The 24,800-nt window shown below is 39.8% G+C and overlaps 1 protein-coding gene across 5 annotated transcripts in view; it reads right to left on the minus strand.

Annotated features, from left to right (window-relative positions):
- LOC121318044 (oxysterol-binding protein-related protein 8-like) overlaps nt 1-24,800 on the minus strand; it is a 99,277-nt gene that overhangs the window by 51,901 nt on the left and 22,576 nt on the right. For 2 of the 5 annotated variants that reach the window (XM_041254266.1, XM_041254262.1), the window contains exon 1: nt 22,394-22,456. In XM_041254266.1, coding sequence (XP_041110200.1) covers nt 22,394-22,441 — 48 coding nt within the window. In that variant the 5' untranslated portion in view covers nt 22,442-22,456. Of the gene's footprint in view, nt 1-22,393; nt 22,470-22,993; nt 23,098-24,800 lie in introns of those variants that run through there. The other 3 variants (XM_041254263.1, XM_041254269.1, XM_041254267.1) reach the window with 3 other exon arrangements.

Raw genomic sequence — 24,800 nt, forward strand, 5'->3', positions numbered from 1 at the left:
GTCTAACACACTTACCTGCAGTCGAGTTATTCACAGAAACATGTACAGGCAATGCAATGCAGCTAGGATCCTAAACTCCCCTGCTGTGGGCTACCTTTTGTTAGGTTTTCTTTCACGGGATCTTTAGACAAGCTTAATATCAGAAGTAGAAGCTATTCTATAAAGTCCTGGCTTTCTAATCTTCTTACTCGCAGCAGCTTTCTGGCTTTTCCCCTTTCATCATGCACATTAAAGGAATGTCAACAACGCCGAACAATTACAAAAAACCCAATCTTAAACCTTTCCCTCACCACTCAGGCACAGAGATAAAGTAAGAGATTACTAGCAGTACTTCAGGGCAAAACACAGAATAACCAAACAGGGCACCCAGGAGAGCTTTAAATAAGATCACAGCAGGCTGCTAAATTATTAGTACACAGTGGAATAGTGTGGATAGTGTGGAATAGTGGAATTTTCTAAATGTAACCACGTCTCTATTTCTTCCTAGGAACAGTGCAATATAAAGCCAATGAATGGCAAGCGCAGACATACAGACACAAACACAGAGCACTGTATTTATGTATGACAGACTTCCTCACAAGAAGCCTCTTACGGGTAAAATAACCGTTATAGATTATCTACATATTATGGTATGCCTCGAAATGGCTACTAATAATAGTGCTGGGACGAACACAGGATTTTCCTGTTCGGATATTCACTCAATTTAAATACTCATTTGAATATTCATTTGTTTTTCAAAAAGTAGTAAACGCCATTATATTGCTCTGAATTCAGGCAGAGACAGCATAGCAGCAGGAGCAGGAGGCGTGGCTATGGCCCCTGTGTGTATGCGCGTGTGTGTCTTTAAAATAGAAAAATATCCCAGGAGTAAATAATACATTGTGTAGGACTTATTTTACTAAATAAATACATTTTAAAAAATCAATGTCTAATAACTAGAAAAAATATCGATTGTGTTTTGAGGTCCATATTCATAAAGACATGTAGAAGTAAACACTAAAGATCAGTGAAACTAGTAACATGACTATCACATGCACAGAATAGAATACACAGAATAGCTCACTTCATAATATCATGCCTAAGTCACAAATACAGAGGGATTTAACAAAACAAACAACAAACAGCACGTGGGCCAAAACAAACAAACAAACTAGCACATATTGTGCCGACGGTTCCAGCACAGTAGCGGTTGTTTTCATTTTAACCTTTATTTCTCCTCCCTAGCTCACGTTTGTTACTCCCTGAATACTCTTTACCCGTTGCAGCCAAAGCTGCAGGTTTTTATTGTGGTGAACAACGGATTAATTAGCTATACAATAAATCATAATATTATAATTATAATAATAATAATAATAATGGCACACTTACTATATGTATAGGGGGCAAGCACTTTGCCACAGGGATCCATTCCAGGAAAGTTATGTTATGATGTAATAAGGTTCACGTATTCATGATAAAATTCACATTCTTTGAGAGAACATAGCCTTGACGAAGCTTAATAAACAGACCTACAGTATAAAACACTGGTAGGAGAACAGACAGAACAGCACACAAGGCTATCCATACTCAATATTAAAACATGCGGCTAACCTATTGTAACACACAAAAGCTTCTTTCAATATTGCACACATGCTGCAGCTGCCAATAAACTGAGCTCTGACTGTAACGCTGAACTCCACAAAGAACATGTGCGTTAACAATCCATTGCTGTACTGTATATGAGCAGGCCATTTTTCTACCAGGTACCCTAGCACGGCTCAACCTCCACACCTCACCCTCTCTCAACAAAAACCCCCAAGGATCAGTCTTGGGTCCTCTCCTGTTCTCTCTCTAGACCCGCTCACTGGGCCCCCTCATTGCATCCTATGGTTTTCTCATACCATTTCTATGCTGATGATGCTCAGATCTTCCTCTCCTTCCCCCCTCTGACCCCACCATCCCCTTCCATATCTCTACCTGTCTGCCTGCTATGTCCTCCTGGATGCACTTGCATCACCTCCAACTCAACCTCTCTAACTCTGACCTCCTTTTCCTCCCCTCTTCTGATATCTCCATTCCTCTGGAATCTGCCACACTCTCTCCCTCCTCCTCAGCCATAACCTCGGAGTAACCCTGGACCACTGCCTCTCCTACTCCCAGCACATCTCCACTCTAGCTAGCACCTGCCGTTTCTTCCTGAGCAACATACGAAGAATCCGACCCTTCCTCACCAACTACTCCACGCAGTTCCTCATCCAAGCCCTGGTACTCTCCCGCCTAGAATTCTACAACACCCTCCTGGCAAGCCTCCCTGCGTCCGCCACCCGTCCGCTCCAGCTCATCCAGAACTCTGCTGCTTGCCTGGTGTTCTCTCTGCCTCACTGCTGCCACACTACTCCACTGGCCCCCGATCTCCGCTCATATCCAGTTCAAGACACTTGTACTCGCCTACCGATGTCTTGGCCAGACTGCACCAAGCTACCTGCAGACCCTCATCTCTCCCTGCACCACAATCCAACCTCTCCACTCCGCCTGCACTAGAAGATTGGCTGTACCTCCTATATGTTCCCCTGCCTCCAGAGCTCACTCCTTCTCCAGCCTCGCCCCGCAGTGGTGGAATGACCTTCCTATGGATGTCAGGACTGACCAGTCCCTGACCAGCTTCCAGCGCCTCCTCAAGACACACCACTTCAGACAACACCGTAAAACTCAACTTTTCCCTACTGGACAATATAGCACTCTGCCTTTAATGCACTTTAACTTGCACTTATCAGCTCCCTATTTTACTGTATTTAATCCTGCACTGAACCCAATCTGTATTATCTTGTATTTCACTTGTATTCGTATCTAACCCTGATGTAACTATCTACATTGTTATCTGCTCTTGAACTGCCCCGATATCAAATCGTGTAGTGTTTTTTTTTTTTTTTTTTTTTTTTTGCTCTTCTTAGAACTGAAGTCATTGCATTTTGTATCTTGCTCTTAATTGTACTGTAAGTCTTGATATGTATTTTTTTGTATACAACTGCAAGTCACCGTGGGTAAGGGCGCCTGCTAAGAAATAAATACAAAAATAATAATAATAATTTTGCAGTTTGTTTTAATACATCTTCCTAACTTTGTAAAAGCTCTCAAAATGGCACACAATACAGCCAGAATCCTGTGCTATCATGCTGGTCCGCACCCATTAACAGTCCTCCCTGCTTCCTTTGCTTCTTTCCAGTTTGTGATGCACAATCCTGCTTCCCTGAAGCTCCAGTGTGGGCAGGTGAATGACACACAAGCTCAAGATTCTCAGAAAGGGCCCTCAACCACAGAGAGCTGGGGGGCTCAGACACCAGTAGGCCAGCGTGGAGCAGAGGTCAGGGTGATCTACAGTCTAATTACAGTCTAAGTCTGTAAGAGATTTTAAAACCTTCATTCAATACACTGCAATAAATCACTCTGTACTTTTTGTAGAAAGCTAGGGGAAGTCTATTTGCCAGATATTGATTATTCAGGAGATGGATGACTTAAAGGTCAGTGTTTCTGATGGAAGATGAAAGAGACCGGGCAACAGAAAAGCAGAGTAATATAAGAACATAAGAACATAAGAAAAGAAAGTTTACAAACGAGAGGAGGCCATTCGGCCCATCTTGCTCGTTTGGTTGTTAGTAGCTTATTGATCCCAAAATCTCATCAAGCAGCTTCTCTCCATTTGTGACCCCTGGTCCTTGTTTCTTTTTTCAGGCTGAAAAAGTCCCTTGGGTCGACACTGTCAATACCTTTTAGAATTTTGAATGCTTGAATTAGGTCGCCACGTAGTCTTCTTTGTTCAAGACTGAACAGATTCAATTCTTTTAGCCTGTCTGCATATGACATGCCTTTTAAGCCCGGAATAATTCTGGTCGCTCTTCTTTGCACTCTTTCTAGAGCAGCAATATCTTTTTTATAGCGAGGTGACCAGAACTGCACACAATATTCAAGATGAGGTCTTACAAGTGCATTGTACAGTTTTAACATTACTTCCCTTGATTTAAATTCAACACTTTTCACAATGTATCCGAGTATCTTGTTAGCCTTTTTTATAGCTTCCCCACATTGCCTAGATGAAGACATTTCTGAGTCAACAAAAACTCCTAGGTCTTTTTCATAGATTCCTTCTCCAATTTCAATATCTCCCATATGATATTTATAATGTACATTTTTATTTCCTGCGTGCAGTACCTTACACTTTTCTCTATTAAATGTCATTTGCCATGTGTCTGCCCAGTTCTGAATCTTGTCTAGATCATTTTGAATGACCTTTGCTGCTGCAACAGTGTTTGCCACTCCTCCTACTTTTGTGTCGTCTGCAAATTTAACAAGTTTGCTTACTATACCAGAATCTAAATCATTAATGTAGATTAGGAATAGCAGAGGACCTAATACTGATCCCTGTGGTACACCGCTGGTTACCACACTCCATTCTGAGGTTTTTCCTCTAATCAGTACTTTCTGTTTTCTACATGTTAACCACTCCCTAATCCATGTACATGTGTTTCCTTGAATCCCAACTGCGTTCAGTTTGAGAATTAATCTTTTGTGCGGGACTTTGTCAAAAGCTTTCTGGAAATCTAAATAAACCATATCATATGCTTTGCAATTATCCATTATCGATGTTGCATCCTCAAAAAAATCAAGCAAGTTAGTTAGACACGATCTCCCTTTTCTAAAACCATGTTGACTGTCTCCCAGTACTCTGTTACCATATAGGTAATTTTCCATTTTGGATCTTATTATAGTTTCCATAAGTTTGCATATAATAGAAGTCAGGCTTACTGGTCTGTAGTTACCTGGTTCAGTTTTGTTTCCCTTTTTGTGGATCGGTATTACGTTTGCAATTTTCCAGTCTGTCGGTACCACCCCTGTGTCAAGAGACTGCTGCATGATCTTGGTTAGCGGTTTGTAAATTACTTCTTTCATTTCTTTGAGTACTACTGGGAGGATCTCATCCGGCCCAGGGGATTTGTTTATTTTAAGAGCTCCTAGTCCCTTTAACACTTCTGCCTCAGTTATGCTAAAGTTATTTAAAACTGGATAGGAACTGGATGACATGTGGGGCATGTTGTCAGTATCTTCCTTTGTAAAAACTTGTGAAAAGTAATCATTTAACATATTTGCTATTTTTTTTCTTTCCTCTACGATTTTGCCATTTGTATCTCTTAAACATTTAATCTCCTCTTTGAATGTTCTCTTGCTGTTGTAATATTGGAAAAACATTTTGGAATTGGTTTTAGCTCCCTTAGCAATGTTCATTTCTATTTCTCTCTTGGCCTTTCTAACTTCCTTTTTGACTTGCATTTGCAGTTCTGTGTACTCTTTCTGTGTACTTTCTTTTTGGTCCTTTTTTAATGCTCTGTAAAGTGCCTTTTTTCGCTGAATATTTTTTTTAATTGATCTATTAAACCATTTTGGCAATTTAGTTTTACATTTAGATTTGTCTACTTTAGGGATATAATTGTTTTGCGCCTCTAGTACTACGTTTTTGAAGAACAACCATCCTTCTTCTGTGGGTGTTTTCTCTATTTTACTCCAATCTACTTCTGTTAGTCTCTGTTTCATACCTTCATAGTTTGCTTTTCTAAAATTGTAAACCTTAGCTTTAGTCTTTACTTTTGAGGATTTAAAAAACACTTCAAATGAGACCATGTTGTGGTCTGAGTTTGCCAGTGGTTCTCTGACCTCTGTTTTAGTTATTCTATCTTCGTTATTTGAAAAGACTAAATCAAGGCATGCCTCCCCTCTAGTGGGTGCCTTCACAAATTGTGTTAGGAAGCAGTCATTTGTCATTTCCACCATTTCTATTTCGTCCTTCGCGCTACCCACCGGGTTTTCCCATTTTATTTGGGGGAAGTTGAAATCCCCCATTAGTATGGCTTCTCCTTTGCTACACACATTTCTAATGTCATTGTATAACAGATTATTTTGCTCACCGTCTGAATCTGGCGGTCTATAGCATGCTCCTATTATTATGCCTTTTGAATTTTTGTCTGTTATTCTGACCCATATTGATTCGGTTTTATTTTCTTTGTCCAGGTTTAACACCTGGGCTTCAAGACTGTTTCTTATGTATAGCGCTACCCCTCCTCCTCTTCTGTCCTGCCTGTCTTTCCTATACAGTGTATACCCACAAATATTATATTCGTCCCCATCACTCTCAGACAACCAAGTTTCTGTAACACCTATCACATCATAGTTACCTGTTAGTGCAGTAGCTTCAAGTTCTAGAATTTTGTTTCTGATACTTCTAGCATTTAGATAAACACATTTAATGGTTGTCTTACCTGAGTTGTTGTTCTTGTTTTGATGCGGTCTCCCTTCTGTTTTTTTGTTGATTTCTCCCCCCTTCCTTTCTAGTTTAAATGCTTCTGAACCTGCTCGAGGATCTTTTCTCCAAGTAGACTAGTTCCCTTGTTATTTAAATGCAGTCCATCCCGTCTATACAGATAGTCCTCGTTGTAGAAAGTGGTCCAATGATCAAGATAGGTGAAGCCTTCCCGTGTGCACCACGTCTTCAACCATTGGTTTTGATTTATTATTTCCAGCTGTCCATATGGTCCTTTGCAAGGTGCGGGTAGTATACCAGAAAATACCACAGTTTTGGTTTTCTCTTTTAATTTCCTTCCTAGCTCTCTGAATTTGTTTTGCAGGGATTTTGGTCTGTCTCTTCCAATGTTGTTTGTACCGATGTGGACGACTACTACCGGGTCGTCTCCTGTTCGTTCTAGGAGCCTGTCCACGTTCTTCAGTGATGTGCTTGACCGAGGCTCCCGGAAGGCAGCACACTGTTGTAGTAAGGGGGTCCAAACTGCGAACTGAACTTGCTGTGTTTCTCAATATGGAGTCCCCAACAATCATGACCTCCCTTCTTTTTGCTGTCTGGTCACCACTGTCAATGGGGTCCTGGATGTTGTTCCTTTCATTCTCTTGTTGTTGGTTCTGCTCATCAAAATTCTGAAGTGACTCAAATCTGTTGGTTGTTTTGATTTCTGGTGGTTGTGTTTGACGAAGTTTCTTTTTTTCCCTGCTTCTGCCTACCTGAACCCAGCTGTTCTGACCTTCTATCTCCCTGGTGGCTTTCAGTCTGTTAGGGGTGATGCAGACTTCCATGAATTGTGGGTGTGCCAGTTCCTCAAGATCTTGTTGCTGTCTCACTTCTTCCAGCTCCATTTCTAGCATGCTTACTAGTTTATGCAAATCCTGGATCGCGCGGCACTTTACGCACACTTGGTTTAGCTCCGCTGGGTTTTCTCGGATTTCCCACATCAAGCAGGTGTCACAGATTACTGGCTTGAAGACCATGTTGAGGGTTTTTTTTTTTTTTTTCTGTACTTTTCCACGCCTGTACTTCTCCCACTCGCTGTCGCTTCCACTCGCTGTCGCTGGGAAGACTGCCTCGTTTAACTGCGTTGTTCTGCTGTGCTGTCGGCTCCTCCCCTCGCCCGTGTCTCAAAACGGCGCTGAATTTGAATCAGCTGCTCCGAGTTTCAGCTTGTTTGTTATCAGAAAAACACACGCGGCTGTGTTTCCCCAATGTCCTCTGTTTTCTGATTAAAGCAATTCAAGATGCAATTTCTCCTTTCTGCTTCGAAACTGCTCTGTACTTTTCCACGCTGTACTTCTCCCACTCGCTGTCGCTTCCACTCGCTGTCGCTGGGAAGACTGCCTCGTTTAACTGCGTTGTTCTGCTGTGCTGTCGGCTCCTCCCCTCGCCCGTGTCTCAAAACGGCGCTGAATTTGAATCAGCTGCTCCGAGTTTCAGCTTGTTTGTTATCAGAAAAACACACGCGGCTGTGTTTCCCCAATGTCCTCTGTTTTCTGATTAAAGCAATTCAAGATGCAATTTCTCCTTTCTGCTTCGAAACTGCTCTGTACTTTTCCACGCTGTACTTCTCCCACTCGCTGTCGCTTCCACTCGCTGTCGCTGGGAAGACTGCCTCGTTTAATGGAGCAGAGATTACAAAAACCTGGAGCTTAATCTGCTTCAGCCCCCTGATCCCAAAACAACGCGATCTGACCAAGTCCACATTTCTAAAAATATGTGAACCTGAAAGCAAGCACGACAATACCATACAAAGAAAGACACTGTATTTTGTCAGATGTATTAAATTACAGATAATACATTCTAATCCAGGTTTAAAAAACACAAAGAACAGATTTTTTTTTTTCCAAAAAGCAGAATGCTCCCTAATCAGCAAAAGTAGAGAAACCTGAATAAATGTTGTTTGCTAGCCAAGGACTCTTGTCGCTTATCTAAAGTATCTTAGAGTTTGCTTGCAGTTGTATTAATCTATAACAGCCCCAAGAGTGGAGCTGTAGAATAACTACATTTTCTTTTAACTTTCATTGGCTGAAAACAATTACAATAAATCACAATCATAACCCAATTTACATATAAAATAAATTGATAGCTACAAAACAAATTATTTATTTTTTGCAGTGTAGCATAAACATCAAGAAACTGGAACAACTCAATTTGAATGTTATTTTAAAACTACATTATTGTCAAGAAAAAAATATTATCACCATTTGAATAACTGTGATACAGTAGGTAAGGCTACAGGATTAATTTCCAGGAGAATCTAGGTTTCAAATCCCAGCTCAGGCTCTAACTGACCCCTGGCCCTATCCCATGACCTCCGTGGGATTATGCCAACCTAGCTGGAATAATCCCACAGGAAGCAACAGTAGAGGCTAAAGTACAACTCGCTGAGCCAGTGGTGAGCAAATTATTTCTCGAGTGTTCCACAGTTAACCTCAACATATTCCTTTTTGGGACAGGGTTGAGGTTATTTAAAAAAAAAAAAAAAAAAAAAAACTGTGTCTTTACCTCATTTTTAACCGAAACCACCAGTGTTTACAAAAGCCAAATAAGTTGTGTTGTTCATTGTTTAATACAATAAACAGGGCTCCAATCCTGAAAAAAGTTAGTGATGTGATATGTAAAACATGAATAATTAACCGAAAGCTACAACAAAAAAAAGCAGTCAAACCATTTTTTTCTAGGCCTACAGTTTCATTGTAAATGATCTACTTAATCACTTACTTCAAAGTTTTAACAATGGTTTACTTGCATTTTGAACCTCCTAAACTCTCCTCGTGGGAAGTTTGTGTCCGATATGTGCTGCTGGAGAGCTAACTCAATGGAGACCAAGCTGCACGGACATCAAACCCCAGGGTTATACTCCACGCTGGGGTGCTTTTTAACTTAGAGATCTACCTGCAGCTATGGTTAGCAATAGTGTCTGTCAGTGCTGCTCCCACCTTTAATGTATTCTGAAATCCAGACTGGAAGGGAAAACTTTACGAACTTCACACTCTAGACAGCAGTCACTGCGACGTACACTCCAATACCCTCAAGATCAAAACTGGTCATAACTTAAAACGTACGTGTGAAACAGGTACCGTACTAAAGTACCCAGGGGGGTATGCATCCCTGCTGGCGTACCTCATTACAGTATGAGGTCCATAACACTAAAAACTGACTTCATGAGCAGGCAGCAAAAGCACGACACACAGCAGGTCCCAAGGAATGCAAAATGCAACAGGATTACTGTTTGCTCTTCTACCCAAGGTTACAGTTTATAAAACCATCCTTATTTATGTCTGGTTCATGAGCTATTCACTTGCCTTTTCAAACATTTTGATCGTTCTTGAAATGTTAGACACCTACTGCATCATCCCACATAAATTAGTGTAAAGCATGTTTACAAAAGACTAGAAGGAGAATGCATGCATTCCAAGAATCTTTCTACGAATTGATTACTTAACCTGTCCCAGGTTTATTAGAAACACAGCTGCCATAGCAACCATGACTAATTGATACAGTCTAGAGTACTCCCAATACCCTGCCCTTTTCAATACTGTCTGGGTTGAATGGATTAGAGTTACAATGGTAACACTGCATAGGTAGTCCAAGATTAGTGCTAACCATGGTCTGTAAAACCAGCCCAGCTTTTTAGTTCAAACCTTCTGTGTTAAACATGTTTTGCTTCAATCTTCAGAGAATAAAGCACTGTTTTTTAGTGAAGACAGTGCTCTATACTGTACAGGAGCAGCCCTAGTGCCTGATAGTACAGTAACTCACATTCATTACTGTGACAATAATGTCAGCCATTAATATTAGTATCCAATTTACAGTGCAACAAAACACAACTAGCTACGCATATGCCTCATTAAAATATGAATATTAATTTCTCTGGGGGGCATATTATGCAGAGGTGTAGCAGAAGCTAAAAATGAAGATCTTTTCACACACCAACTGTTAATTTGTGTTATAAATAAACCTCTAATTAGCGCAACCCAGAAAACAAACATGTTCGGATGCTGGGTTATTAAGACTTTTTTTTGGTTCACCATGCGTTTAGGGATTTGCGTACTGATCATTTGTTCTTTTACGGTTTTGAAATTGTATTTCCATACAGAAGTAAAATGGGTAATTACAAACACTCAGAGTATACTTCAGAGTGTGTTTGGTTTCATAGACTCGATACTGGAGATGCAGGAACACAACCACGCCAAGTGTTATTTTGAATAAGGCTCCGGTTGAATGAGGGAAAATATACCTCTCACCAGTGGGTGCTCCTTCGGGAGTGTCTGCTTGAAAACAAACAGTGGAGGCAGGTCTACTTATATAGCAGGTAGCTGTGCTAGTATAGCTGTGCTAGTGTAGTTAGTGAGTCCTAGAAGAATTAATGAACACCTGAGTTGTGTACTCCTTAGCAGTCATTTACACAATGTCTAATATTACAAATCATTGGCTATTTAAAAAGATTCACCTTTATTGTGACTTGGAAGGGGTGGTGCAGTAAATGGTTAATGGATATCCAACAAGTTAGTTTCAAAGTTAAATAACAGAATCTCCTGGCTCAACTGCAAGCCTCCTCGTTTGGACTTGAATCGGTTCACTTAAACCCTGTTAAATGTGACTGATACGCATTAGGTATCTAGTTACCGTGCATGTTTACTGTTCATTCACCACTGCAGTGCTTCACAGCATAACTAAATACTCCTTCCAAAGCCATTCTAACTGCAGCAAATCCCTGAGCACAGAAAACTGGGATAAAAAAAACAAAACCTCTGCTGGAACAGAGAAGGTAGTTTGGTCGAGTGGTTAGAGCAATTTTCTATATCAATCACATCATTTCAATTTTATTTTATTTTATTTAACCTGTACAATATACAAGACCCTTGAGAGACATAAATCTATCTAATTTTCAAAGCAGGACTAAGCTTCCTACCATTTTCACGACTCCTTGTGAAGCTGAGCTTTTAATTTCCAATACATTGTCCTCACTTTGAAATCATCTCTGAAGACACAACATTGGAGAGGAAAGTCTTCTCACTCAAGCTGTTCCACACCTAATATATTCCCCCATGCTTCCCTTTCCAGTTACAAATCAAATTAAAACAGATTCTTCCATTTTATTTATCCCCCACTGTTTTCCAAATATCTAGAGAACTATTTGTCCAATTGTGCCAAAATTTGCTAAGGATCAGCACAAATTCATAATTGTGGGCTATATAAGGCAGCTGTTTGGCTGTCCATCTGACTGTATATCATTTTTTAGTTATCTAGAGATTTGCTTGTCCAAGTGATGAAAGTGGCTACCCTTCTTTAGAGCATATTACTGTGTGTCATAATCTGGGCATGTCTGTCCGCCTCTCCCATTGCCTGCATGTCACTGTAGCAGGGCAGCAGGAGAGCTCTGCACATTATTAAAAAGGGGCAGAGCTCTGCTTGTATATATGTTGTTGTTATTATTATTATTATTATGATGTGCAAATATGACGGCGAGGGCAGTGTTGTTTATTTGTATATAAAAATGTCTGACGGCGTAGCCGTCAGTTTGTTTTGTTATTGTTTTGTTCCTGAAAGAGGCGAGATTAGCCAGTAGTGCAAACTGGTCCAACACAGCACCCTGCAATACAACTTTTAAAGGTTTTCTAAAGCAGGCTGAAACAACACGCATTCAGCTCAAAACACACACAAACAAGAAACTGGGAGAAAAATACAGAAATGCTACAGTACAGTACCTTTAAGTATTCCCAAACACAGAGCAGCCCTCCTGTCCAGCTGACATCCGTGACAAAGCAAAGGGAATTGTGCTGGTTAACCACTCCAGTATGGGACGCATCATCAGGTGACCACACCGCTGGATAAAGCACTATGTTCGAACGAAAAACATTTGAAGCAACCTTCTGTGTCAAATATTAGACAGCTTGTACAATCCCAGCCAGTGCAAAACACAGTGCCTGTATGGTCGACTGCACCACTAACAAGACCAACAGCAGGTTAGTGCTAGACCAGCAGGATCAATTGCAGGTCCTCTTCAACAGATTCAAAACAAAGGAATGAGACAAGAGACACTGTGCAGGCAAGGCAGGCTCAGTCTTGTACCTGGTCCCTAGAGTGATGTCACGACCTGATGCTCTGGCTGAAGGTAGATTTTCTGTTTTAGAGTCCATTGTTCACAGATAATTACATTCTCTCTCTCTCTCTTTTTTTTAAATACCATGACTGTGTCACAATTGCCCTGCCCTCTCCCAGGACTACACCATGGCTAAATGTTTCTGATGAGGGGTATAACTAACCCCAAATGAAACAAAACTAACTAAAACACACAGACTGGTTCTAAAAAAAAAAAAAAAAAAAAAAACTAAAAAAAACAGATACTGCATGCCTCAAGGCCCAGCTCAAAGCTAATCGTACTCAAAACATGGCAAAATGTTTTGATTTACAGCTTTAAAAACGAGGCATTGGACCATCTCCAGAAAAAAAAAAAAGCTTAAAACAGACAAAAAGCTTTCTATACAACAGTTTGGTCGACTATATCATCCTTGTAAAAGTCCTTTTATGAGCTTCAACAAAGACTCCTCCGCTAAAACCGATTTCTAACAGACGAGACACTTATTTCAATTTTTGAACAACATAACTGCAAAGGTGTTTTTTCAGCTCATGATGTCTCACTTCTGAACTGAAGGTAAAAACAAACAAAAAAAGATTTATACTCATTTAGATATTTTATTTTATTCTATTATTTAAACGGTGTAAAGCACCTTGAGATGTGCAGGTCTGCACATAAGGCACTCTATATAAATCAAAGTTGATGTTAACTGAACACATTTTTCTCAACATGGTTCTATTATATAGCACATCTTTTGGGGATAATTGCCCTCAGCTACAAAGGTAATTGATGTGTTAAGGAATAGCAAAGATTCAGAGGTCTATTTGCTTGAGGGTATAGCTGTGTTTTTGCTTCGAAGAAATCGCCAGAAGCAACCTATTTGTGGCTCTTCACGGACTAGCTGCTTTATAGGTTGTCTGCATCTTTGAGTCTCTAGAACATGACAAACATGGTGCTGCTGCTGCTGTCACTAAAGCCACAGTCTGCAAGTGTTTTATTTATTTATTTATTTATTTTGTCAGAATGCGTCTAACAAAATCATAATGCAAAATACACTGAACAGCGTTTACCATGCATCTGAAAATGTTATTTACAAATAACAGAAACAAAAACAAGGAAAAACTTTCCTGCAATCAGGTGACAGAAGTGGGGACACCACTGTTCCTTCAAATGCTGGTTGTGCGACTTCTGAAATCACTTCGGTGTAGGCTACGCTTATCATTCCAGTTGCTGTTCAGACTGTCCTTCAGTTGTTCCCTTTACCGATTCACAATAGAGACCCTATTTGTTTCTCCAGCTTGGGCTTTTTTTTTTTTTTTTCAATGATTTGCAGCACACTGGTCTAAACTGAGTGGAATCCAGACTTGCCTGCTGGAGTTGGCAATAGCTCACTGTCATCTGATGCATGGAGGCAATTCTCCCTTTCCTAAAAATGCACACTGTCGGGAACCCGCAGCTGCAGTTCACGATTCTGATAAGTTGGATGGTTGACTGGTGTAACTTCAGGAACAAGTCTGCTTCCAGCTGAGGAGCAGGAACAACATTTAAATAAATTAATTAATCAATAAATCATCCCATCCTGATACAAAATTAACCGACTGAAGACTTATCAAAAGAAGCATGTGAAAATATTATTAGCATTTGTAACATAAAAAAGCAGATTACCATGACCCTCATGCAGTACTGTAGACCGTATGCACATGTAAAAAGTTTAACATATGAAAAGATTCTTTAGATATACTGTATGTGCAAAGCTCTTAACGTGTGAAATACACAGATAACATTCCTTAAGTCATTTTGTGGAGTCTATGCCGCTTTCTGTTAAGGCTGTTATCTGAGCAAACGCTGGTCTACAGTAGGTACAAGTCCTAAAAAATGTGTAATATCAACATAAAAACGCACCTTCTTTTCAACATTCATGGGAAAAAGCCAACTGTCCAGTACTGTAGTTAGCCAATGTTGCTCACACAGCACTTTCCTCAAACACTTTTAATTGGGTGACAGTGACACAGTAAATGGCTGCTTACCCTCAACGCAGTCTGTGGATGACAGCTCAACAATGCAACCAGCCTGTGTGTGTTCTGACAGCATTGTACTCTAATGCAGAAGAAGATCTAAGGGACAACTCATGTAAATACAAGCTGAAAGGGGAAGAATGGCGCTCTCCAGGTCTGCAGAGAGTGGGACAGACCACAGTCCTATTGAACAGCAGCAGCTCACAGGTGAAAAGCACCACCACCATTTCAATAGTGAAGCATTACTGGAAGAAAGGAGGGAGAAAGAGAAGCATGACAGGAGCGAGTCGCTTAGGGTCACAAGAGAGAAGGGAAAGGAGATGGTAATAAAAAAAGTCATGCTCTCAATGTTACTTAAAACACACGATGGTAAGATGGCCTCAGCACAATTTGTTCTGGGTGTTGAGACAGCAGTTGACAGTGTTCAGAACGATACGCTGCAGCTGTTTCTACTGTGCCGTGTTGTTCTTGAGAAGGAACTCTAGCTGCTCAGTCTTTATATAATATATGCATTCACCTCGGCCTTGGAGCATATTGAGCACACTGCTTTTCAAACGAATCAGCAACCAAGAGGGTGCTTCATTAAATCCTGGGTCTTTTTAAATTTAAAACTGGAATACTTTATGAAGAATAAACCCTAAAGCTACACAAAAAAATATTGCAGACTGCTGGGTGTGCTTGGATTTCAACAATACAAATGTGTCAAATCTACTTGCTAAAGTCAAAATGACATGCTCCAAAATACAGTGCTCCCTTTATATTTGCTATCTGGCGTATATAGTATATAAAAATAAATAAATTAAAATCAGGAAATACATATGGAATTAGTGAAAGGCCTTTTTACAAAAAAAGTATAGTTCACGACAATTGACTGTCAACATGGCCGCACTGTCAATTTGTTATTAACGAGGGAACAATTGTATTTTTATTTATTCATAAAATAAAAATTCAGAAGCTGAATGATAATAGCTACTGGAAAAAAAAGATGAACATATTGTGTTATGTATCGGATGGTCCCTACTTCACTCCAACATTTGTGTTTGCTTATTTATTTATTTATTTTTTTTTAATTACATTTGTTTCCGATGTTATTTATAACTTCCCGATATACCCCAGAGTTGCACTTTCTCCTTTCAAACTCCTGGGGGACGCCAGACACACACACACACACAACACAGTTACATCATTCAAACGAAACAGTGAATAATGGTCCTGCTTTGATTTGCAGTTCTCTTAAGTGCTGTGCTTGAATTTATTGATTTGTTTTAAATTCCACTCATAGGATAAAACACCTTTGTGATCAGCATCTAATTGTCAATATGCTCTTGGGGGGCTGCAGTAATAAACACTCAACAGCTGCATTCATTCCTGTAAAGCAATGCATAATAATAACCCTTGAGAAATTGGTCCACACTTTGGTAGTTAATGAGAGCTAATGCTTGGCTTACCACAGCAGGTAAAGCACAAGTGGCCTCAGCTGTGGGTATATTGTGAGTAAGTCAAGGAACAGTTCAAAAAAAAAAAAATAATAATAATAATGCTGACTTCGACAAGACAATTTGCAGAAACATAATGCATGAAATATTATGCTTGTTTGGTTTGTACATCACATTGTATTAATGCACGTTATTGCCTAACAGGATTCAAAGTCTGGGAAAATTAGACATAAGTATCACCTAGGTCCATGTCCCTGGGACAAAAGACAAAATTACATTATCAAGATCATTTTCAAACACGAATGACTGTATACGATCCTAAAATTACATTATCAAGATCATTTTCAAACACGAATGACTGTATACGATCCTAAAATTACATTATCAAGATCATTTTCAAACACGAATGACCGTATACGATCCTAAAATTACATTATCAAGATCATTTTCAAACACGAATGACCGTATACGATCCTAAAATTACATTATCAAGATCATTTTCAAACACGAATGACTGTATACGATCCTAAAATTACATTATCAAGATCATTTTCAAACACGAATGACTGTATACGATCCTAAAATTACATTATCAAGATCATTTTCAAACACGAATGACCGTGTACGATCCTAAAATTACATTATCAAGATCATTTTCAAACACGAATGACTGTATACGATCCTAAAATTACATTATCAAGATCATTTTCAAACACGAATGACTGTATACGATCCTAAAATTACATTATCAAGATCATTTTCAAACACGAATGACTGTATACGATCCTAAAATTACATTATCAAGATCATTTTCAAACACGAATGACTGTGTACGATCCTAAATGACATTATCAAGATCATTTTCAAACACGAATGACTGTATACGATCCTAAAATTACATTATCAAGATCATTTTCAAACACGAATGACTGTATACGATCCTAAAATTACATTATCAAGATCATTTTCAAACACGAATGACTGTATACGATCCTAAAATTACATTATCAAGATCATTTTCAAACACGAATGACTGTATACGATCCTAAAATTACATTATCAAGATCATTTTCAAACACGAATGACTGTATACGATCCTAAAATTACATTATCAAGATCATTTTCAAACACGAATGACTGTATACGATCCTAAAATTACATTATCAAGATCATTTTCAAACACGAATGACTGTATACGATCCTAAAATTACATTATCAAGATCATTTTCAAACACGAATGACTGTATACGATCCTAAAATTACATTATCAAGATCATTTTCAAACACGAATGACTGTATACGATCCTAAAATTACATTATCAAGATCATTTTCAAACACGAATGACTGTATACGATCCTAAATGACATTATCAAGATCATTTTCAAACACGAATGACTGTATACGATCCTAAAATTACATTATCAAGATCATTTTCAAACACGAATGACTGTATACGATCCTAAAATTACATTATCAAGATCATTTTCAAACACGAATGACTGTATACGAACCTAAAATTACATTATCAAGATCATTTTCAAACACGAATGACTGTATACAATCCTAAATGACATCAAGATAATTTTCAAACACAAATGACTGTATACGATCCTAAACTTAGTAAACACCAAAAAACTATTAAAAAAAAAAAAGACAAACACACATTCATTTTACCTGATGCCTTTCAATACTAAAGAAGCTGTTAGTCTACTTGACTTTCCTACAGCTTCACCTCATCGTACATCATCAATCAAATCTAGTCTAGTACGCTGCCTTTCCTAACAGCCAAAACAATCAACTTACAGTACTGTATATCCTTTAGGATTAACGATAGCAAAGTAAAAAAACATACATACTGCAAATGATATATTATGCCAATTCTCAATGCTCAGTCTACATCAGATGAACAGCAAGCCTCTCGTGTAAAGCTGTGCTCCCCCAGCCCGGTGCTCTCCACATGCTCTGAGGTGCCTCTCAAGCAGAATGTGACCTCTCTGTGGTCAACAAGTGATGAGAAACCTGTCTGAGGAAGCTGACACACACAGGAAGCCCACTGGAGGGTGTGCCTCTCTCTCTCTCTCCATCTCTCTCTCTCGCTTGCTCACCCTCTTTCTCTCACACACCCAGCCTGCCTGGTAACCAGTCTCCTCTCTCTGGCAGCCTGGTGTACTGGCTATTTCTGAACCAAGAGGTGGAATGGGCAGCCTACAGTAATCTCCCCTGTTGTGGTAGAAGACACCAAACAGTAAGTTAGAAACGTATACAGTTATCAGAATACAGCAGGGCTTTTAATGCTCCACCTTCTAATTTCAATTTTAGGTTTTACAGTGCTGTTTCCAGCAGGCAAGAAGAGCCAGTTTCTGAAACTTCTGAGTTACTGCTTGTACTTCCAAGGTCAACTAGAGGTGTTTTAAACTGTTTTGTTTCCTTTACTTAATTAAAATATTGTGCTTTTTTGCTTGATATACAATCATACAGGTGTCTCTTAGGAAATTATTGCAATTAGATGGTTCACCTCAATGTTTCTCCCCCCCACCGAAAGCAAAATATTTTTAAAAATACAATTAATTCTTCCCTTTTAAATGTGAAAAAGCATCTGTTTATGAAACAAAACGGACAATTTACAAAATAACAATTTTAAAATCATATAACAAAGCATGCAAATCCTCTCTTTCCATGCCTAGCTTCTGATAAGCCTTTGTACTGTTTGAAAAACTCCAGTCTCGCTCTGCAGGTATATAAACGGAACACCTTCGCAATGCAGGTGTCTGTGAACTATCATGAGACTATCAAATCAGCAGGGGGTGAAAGTCAGAAAGACTGTGCAAGACTTCATGAAGTAATAACTGGGTTTTAAATGGAAAGAACAACTTGTACAAGAAAGAATCATTACTGGATACAGATGGAACAAATCTACAAAAAGTATCAATCTACCTACACAGAACACCTCACCATAAAAGAATGCAGTAAGATTAATTACAAAAAAAAAGCTGTTACACTGCAACAGCTTTCAAGATTAACTGGTTTTCTTACTCAGTTAATTAAAAATAAGCTGCTGACCACATTAATATAGGACTAGCAATTAGCAGTGGCTTAAACTAAATTAGAGATTTCTATCCTAAGTTGTTGCTTTTTGTGATCAACTGGAACGGTATTGATATAGTAATATTTACAGTGCTTAGACGTTGTATGACCACGGAGGAGCAGCACAGTATTGGTGACTTCACAAGGGCCATGTTACTGGCTGCCTGTGCAATTGGCCCATCCCTTAACCCAGCAGCTACCCTCACCACTGTGTCCAGAACAGGGTCCTTGTTGTTCATGGATTGGCAAGGTTTGCAGAATAGCCACCACTGGAAAGCACAACTCTCATCCATCACGGGTCAAGCCTGTGACATTTGCAATGTATTGTGACAACAGACAGAAACCTTCAACACTAGATAACACTTCACCTGTTTCCACTCCAGAACAGTACAGCGGGAGCTATGTGGTCTTAACCACTATGGAGTTCTACTCTATGGGCCTGTCGGTTTAATAACAGTATTGATAACTATTGACTCATACCCCCCAAAAAGCAAACAAACTACCGACTCCTATAGTATGCCCTGAAGTTTGTTTGGTATTAAAGTGGAGCGCCTTTACTGGATGCGGCACTGGGTCTTGATATTTAATAAACCCTGTTATCTATAGGCTACAAATAGAAAGGTAGTGAGTGTTAAAATATTTCATTTAAGCATGCTATAGTTTTTTGTCTTAAATTACATACAAGTATACCTTCTGTGTACATTTCTTCTTCTAATATTCTTCAACTGATGGAGCGAAACAGTGTGAGTTATTTTTCTTCTCTCCCAGGGGGAGTATGAGCCAGTAGTTATCAATACTATGTTATACACCGACAGGCCCATTGAGTATAAGATCTTTAAATACTAGTGGCGTGCTACTTTAACATTCCTTACAACACGTAGTTTTTCTCATTCAACATACTACAATAAAAAATAAACAAAAATGCCTGAATGGGGTATACATTTTCCTGTGGTTTCTTTGACATACAGAGTTACTAGTGAACTGACCCAATCGGATTACAAAAAAAGGAGACTAGACTAATCTGTCAATCCAATCTCACTGACCTCACCATGCAAGCAGATTAAGGTATGGGGGGAGGGAGGGGGGGGCACAGGAGCAAGGCTCAACACTGATGAACTACAGAACGATAAAACTCATCCATGAAAAATCTACTGAATATCAGGATAAGACCCTGAATGTCAGACGTTGTGCTGTTAATTAATCCTGCTCTGTTCCCTTTCTGTAGGACTGTTTGATCTAAGGTAGAGGAGGCTAGGTTTCAATGTCTACCCAGTTATTGGCTGTGCCAAAGCAGTTACTCCTTTGGTTTAATATACTGGCCCATGCGTCTGTTTAAGTGAATCATGCAATCACAAATAAAAATCGCTCCTATGACTCAGAATGAGTGCCATGTGTGTTACCACATGGTAGTTTGTGACAGTAAAATTCCTAAAAGACCATATCACAGCTTTGTAACTGGATTTCCAAAGTGGTAGTAGCTGACAAAATATTTTCATAAATCTTTGATTCACTATATAGTATGCTTCAAATGTTTAGTTTTGAAAGAAAAACATGCTATAGAAAACATGTAGCTATTTTCATTTTATAACGTGATATCTGGTCTTACACAGGGTAAAAGAACGTTCAAGTTTGCTAGCCCTGCCTTCCCAGATGTCTGTCACTGCTTCACATCCTGCAGGACGCCATCTCACTCCAGGTATATGCTTTTGGGGTTACAGCAGCTGTAAAGCATGTCAGTCATCAGGGGAAGCAGCTGGTTGGTTACTGATAGGAAAGGAGGCCCTGAAGGGGTGGGGACAGGTTCACACTCCTGATGAAATGAAGTACAAGACAACCTGAAAGCAAGGCCTGCTAACAGAGATGTCTTTAACCTGGTGTGTTACCAGATATCATGTAGTCCTTCACCAAGACCACTCCATCAGTCTGTCTACACCTTACCCCAGAGGGATTGGTCTTCAGGGAGGGACTGTGGATAATTTAGTTTAAAAACTTTAAATACAATTTAAATTAGCGTACTACCCTCGTAAAAGTAAATGAAGCACAAAATACAGGTTTCTATTTAAACAGGCAATTGCAGATTACAGAAAGATTTTAAAAGGCTGAACAGAAAAAAAAAAGACTCAAATACTAAAATCCTAAGGCAAACATCAACTTGTACAGTAAAAATAAACTTGTGAAAACCGACTGCTGAAAAACACCAGGTGTAAAAGCATACTGAACATCTACAGCCCACAACACACATCTGAAAACTTGCCTGCACTTCAAACTGAGTTTCCTGTTTTCTGGGAACCGCTGACATCTCCCACTGTGACAGCGACAGATGTCACGGTTTGATTTCCTGGTTTGCACAGTACCACAGTGCCACCTATTGAAATGTACTGCATTGGCAGTACAACGCCAGACCTTTCCCAGTCACCTTCAAAATCAATAGCTGTCTGGAGCACCACATGCAAAAGCACATTAGAGTGCATTACATATCACAGCTAAAAATTTTATTAACCTGGTGAACAAAAACAGCAGAGCTACGGATTATTCCACGGACTCAGAAATGAAATCAGAAACATCTGAAAGGCGGTTTAATGAAAAGTCTGATCACAACTTAGTGTTTCTCCAGGTATATGAAAAAATGTAAGTGTGACACACAGATGAATGGACAGAGAGACAGCCCCCCTCCCATATCACCAGAATCTCTCCAAAACTAAAGCTAATAATGTTAACAGCAAGATTCATAACAACTGGATAAGTGGATCTGTGTAAAGAGTGATGCCCCCCATATTAAATTCCTCCACTACAGCACACAGCAGTAACCGTCTGTCACTCTGGTCAAACCCCCAGAGAAAGAAAACTTATACTCACAATCATCTTGAGCGATGACTACCCATCAAACCGTCAGAAAAAAGATCAAATGGATTATCATTTATTGCTAGATTATGAGACATGGATATTGTAGGCATAAAAATTATAAAAATCAAGCTTCCCCTCAACAATATCATCTCAAACTGTCTTGCACTTAAATTAGAGGAGGCTGATGTGTTATTACACACAGTGGCAGGATAATCAACAGCGCTGCATGTACAGTACTGTAGTTCATACACCCAAGCTATAAACTACATTCCAGTATTCTGTAAACCGTTGCTGGGAGGCTACTGTATGTATGTCTGCTCTATGTAGCATTAAGGATTCAGCCATAGAGATCAAGAGATATTAAACAATGCTGCTGCTGCTTTGTTAATGGGGTTAAGTGCACAGTGGAACATTATGCAATGACTGAAAACACACAACAGGACATTAAACAGGTATGAAATGAAATACTAGCATGTACTCTGGATTTTTATTGTATTTTGCTGCTTATATTTAAAGGTGCAACATGTGACAAAGGCAGCAGTTATCCTCAAAAAAGAAAACAATATTGACTAAATTAGAACTCTCTTCATGGTTTTCATTTCTCACCTTTAAATGAAGAACACATGTGAGAATCTCAAGCCTGCATTGTATCATCAAGTAATTCTCAAGTCCATAGTTTCAGCTTCAAACAGAGAGCAGAGAGAAAGAGTGAGAGAGAGCACATAGTGAGAGACAGCAGAGAGAGAGCAGAGAGTGAGGAGAGGGAGAGACAGCAGAGAGAGAGCAGAGAGTGAGACAGAGTGAGGAGAGGGAGAGACAGCAGAGAGAGAGCAGAGAGTTAGACAGCAGAGAGCAGAGTTAGAGAGCAGAGAGAGAGCAGAGAGAGAGAGCAGAGTTAGAGAGCATAGAGTGAGAGAGAGCAGAGAGTGAGACAGAGTGAGGAGAGGGAGAGACAGCAGAGAGAGAGCAGAGAGTTAGAGAGCAGAGAGCAGAGTTAGAGAGCAGAGAGAGAGCAGAGTTAGAGAGCAGACAGTGAGAGAGAGAGTAAGGAGAGGGAGAGACAGCAGAGGGAGAGCAGAGAGTTAGAGACAGTAAGGAGAGGGAGAGCAGAGAGTTAGAGAGCAGAGAGAGAGAGAGAGAGAAACAGCAGAGAGCAGAGAGAGAGAGAGAGAGAGAGAAACAACAGAGAGCAGAGTCCAAACTCACCAGAGTTCTTTCAGGTTCCCCTTGTGACTCGGCAGCTGGCTCCATGTCCCTCCCTCTTCCTCTCCTTCTTCCTGACCGTTAGCGCTGTTCAGAAACCTGCATGTCTTTCAACACAAACACAATAGCCTGTCACTGACCTAAAAGTAGCAATTGCACCAATCACCGACAGAAAACAAAAAAGCTTGTCATTGCCATTGCAATTTCTATTGGAATTCAACATACATCGGAGTGCAGGACAAAAGACAGGGGAATAAAAAGGGGGCGAGGATGAAAAGAGACTCCTGCTGGAGGAGCTTTCAAGAAAGGTCTCATTTCCTGTTTGAGACGGCAGCACAACAGAAGCCGTCTCATAGCGATAGACCATAGGTCCAAGCTATCTGCAATTCCATTTGCAAAAGGAAATTGGTTTAAATACACAGTCAGCACCTCACTGCGAGTGTCAGGAAATGGCACGGCAGAGTGTGTGCGACCATTCAGTACGGGTCTTGTTCCTGCTTGGTGTATACATCCACTTTCGCTAAATCAGATGCCATTTTACATAATAACTACATTTAATAATGTATTTAAGGACTAAACAGCTTCAAATTAATTAATTGTTTTCTTTAAAGCAACAATGGCAGAAAAAAATATGAAATACAGAATAATATACTGAAGGAGGAGGTAAAAAAGAGGCAAAACAAAGCTGCAAAGAATCACTTTTTTTCCTGTAATTTTGATTACTTTAAGAGGCACTGGTTCTTTTCTTTTATATTCAGCACAGAGACAAAGGCTTAGTAAATGATGTCCAATGTCTGGCATTACAAACAGATGGCTGTTTGGAACAGAAGATATTAAGTACAAAATTTAGAGCTACTATACAATGTACTGCACAAGATTCAAACAAGACCTCAACAAGCTACATTCAAAACACATATGAGGAAATCATTTTCACATGGCATGTTTTTCTTCATATGCCCTCCTTCAATGGAAAAATTCAGGAAACCATAAATGTATAAAGCCTTGAGAGAAGATAAGATTTAAAAACACGAACTGCAGCGGGTTACAGTCCTGTACTGACAAGGTGTCCTGCATTACTGCAAATCAGAAAACTAAACTGAAACTGCATGCAGTAGCACTGCAATAAGGTTGGACGATAATTAAATTTGACATTATTATCAGCTAAAACTTACCACGATCATCTGAAATCAGGTTTTAACAACCCATCAATTGGGATTTGCATTGTTCTTTCTATGTCACGAACTTTTTTTCCAGTCTGCCTTTCACTTCTTTGTATTTATTTATTTATTTAAATTTAGTAATTGCCAATTATTTTTTGTATTTTCCCCCCCAATGTAAAATATCCAATTTTTTTTAGGCTCAGCTCACCACTACCAACCCCGCGGGAGCGGTGAAGACGAACTCACCTGTCCTCCGAAGTGTGTACTGGCCGCCGACCGCTTCTTTTCACACTGCAGGCCCACCATGCAGCCACCTCAGAGCTGCAGCGTCAGAGGATAACGCAGCTCTGGTGGCTTACAGACAAGCCCGCAGGCGCCTGGACATACTACAGGGGTCGCTGGTGCACAGCGAGACGAGGACAACATGGGTGGCGCTCGGCCAATTGCGTGGCGCCCCCTGGGTGCTCCCATCCACGGTCGTCAATGGAATAGCCAGGACTCGATCCAGCGACATCCAGGCTATAGGGCACATCCTGCGCTCCATCGAGCACCTTTACAGGATGCTTCACTCGGGAGCCCCCTTTCTTTTTGGCTTTTTAAAATAAAGCCAAACCTCTTCTTGTTCTTTCCTACAATGGAGTGTATACATT

This window comes from Polyodon spathula, chromosome 7 (assembly GCF_017654505.1).
Source record: "Polyodon spathula isolate WHYD16114869_AA chromosome 7, ASM1765450v1, whole genome shotgun sequence".
NCBI lineage: Eukaryota > Metazoa > Chordata > Actinopteri > Acipenseriformes > Polyodontidae > Polyodon > Polyodon spathula.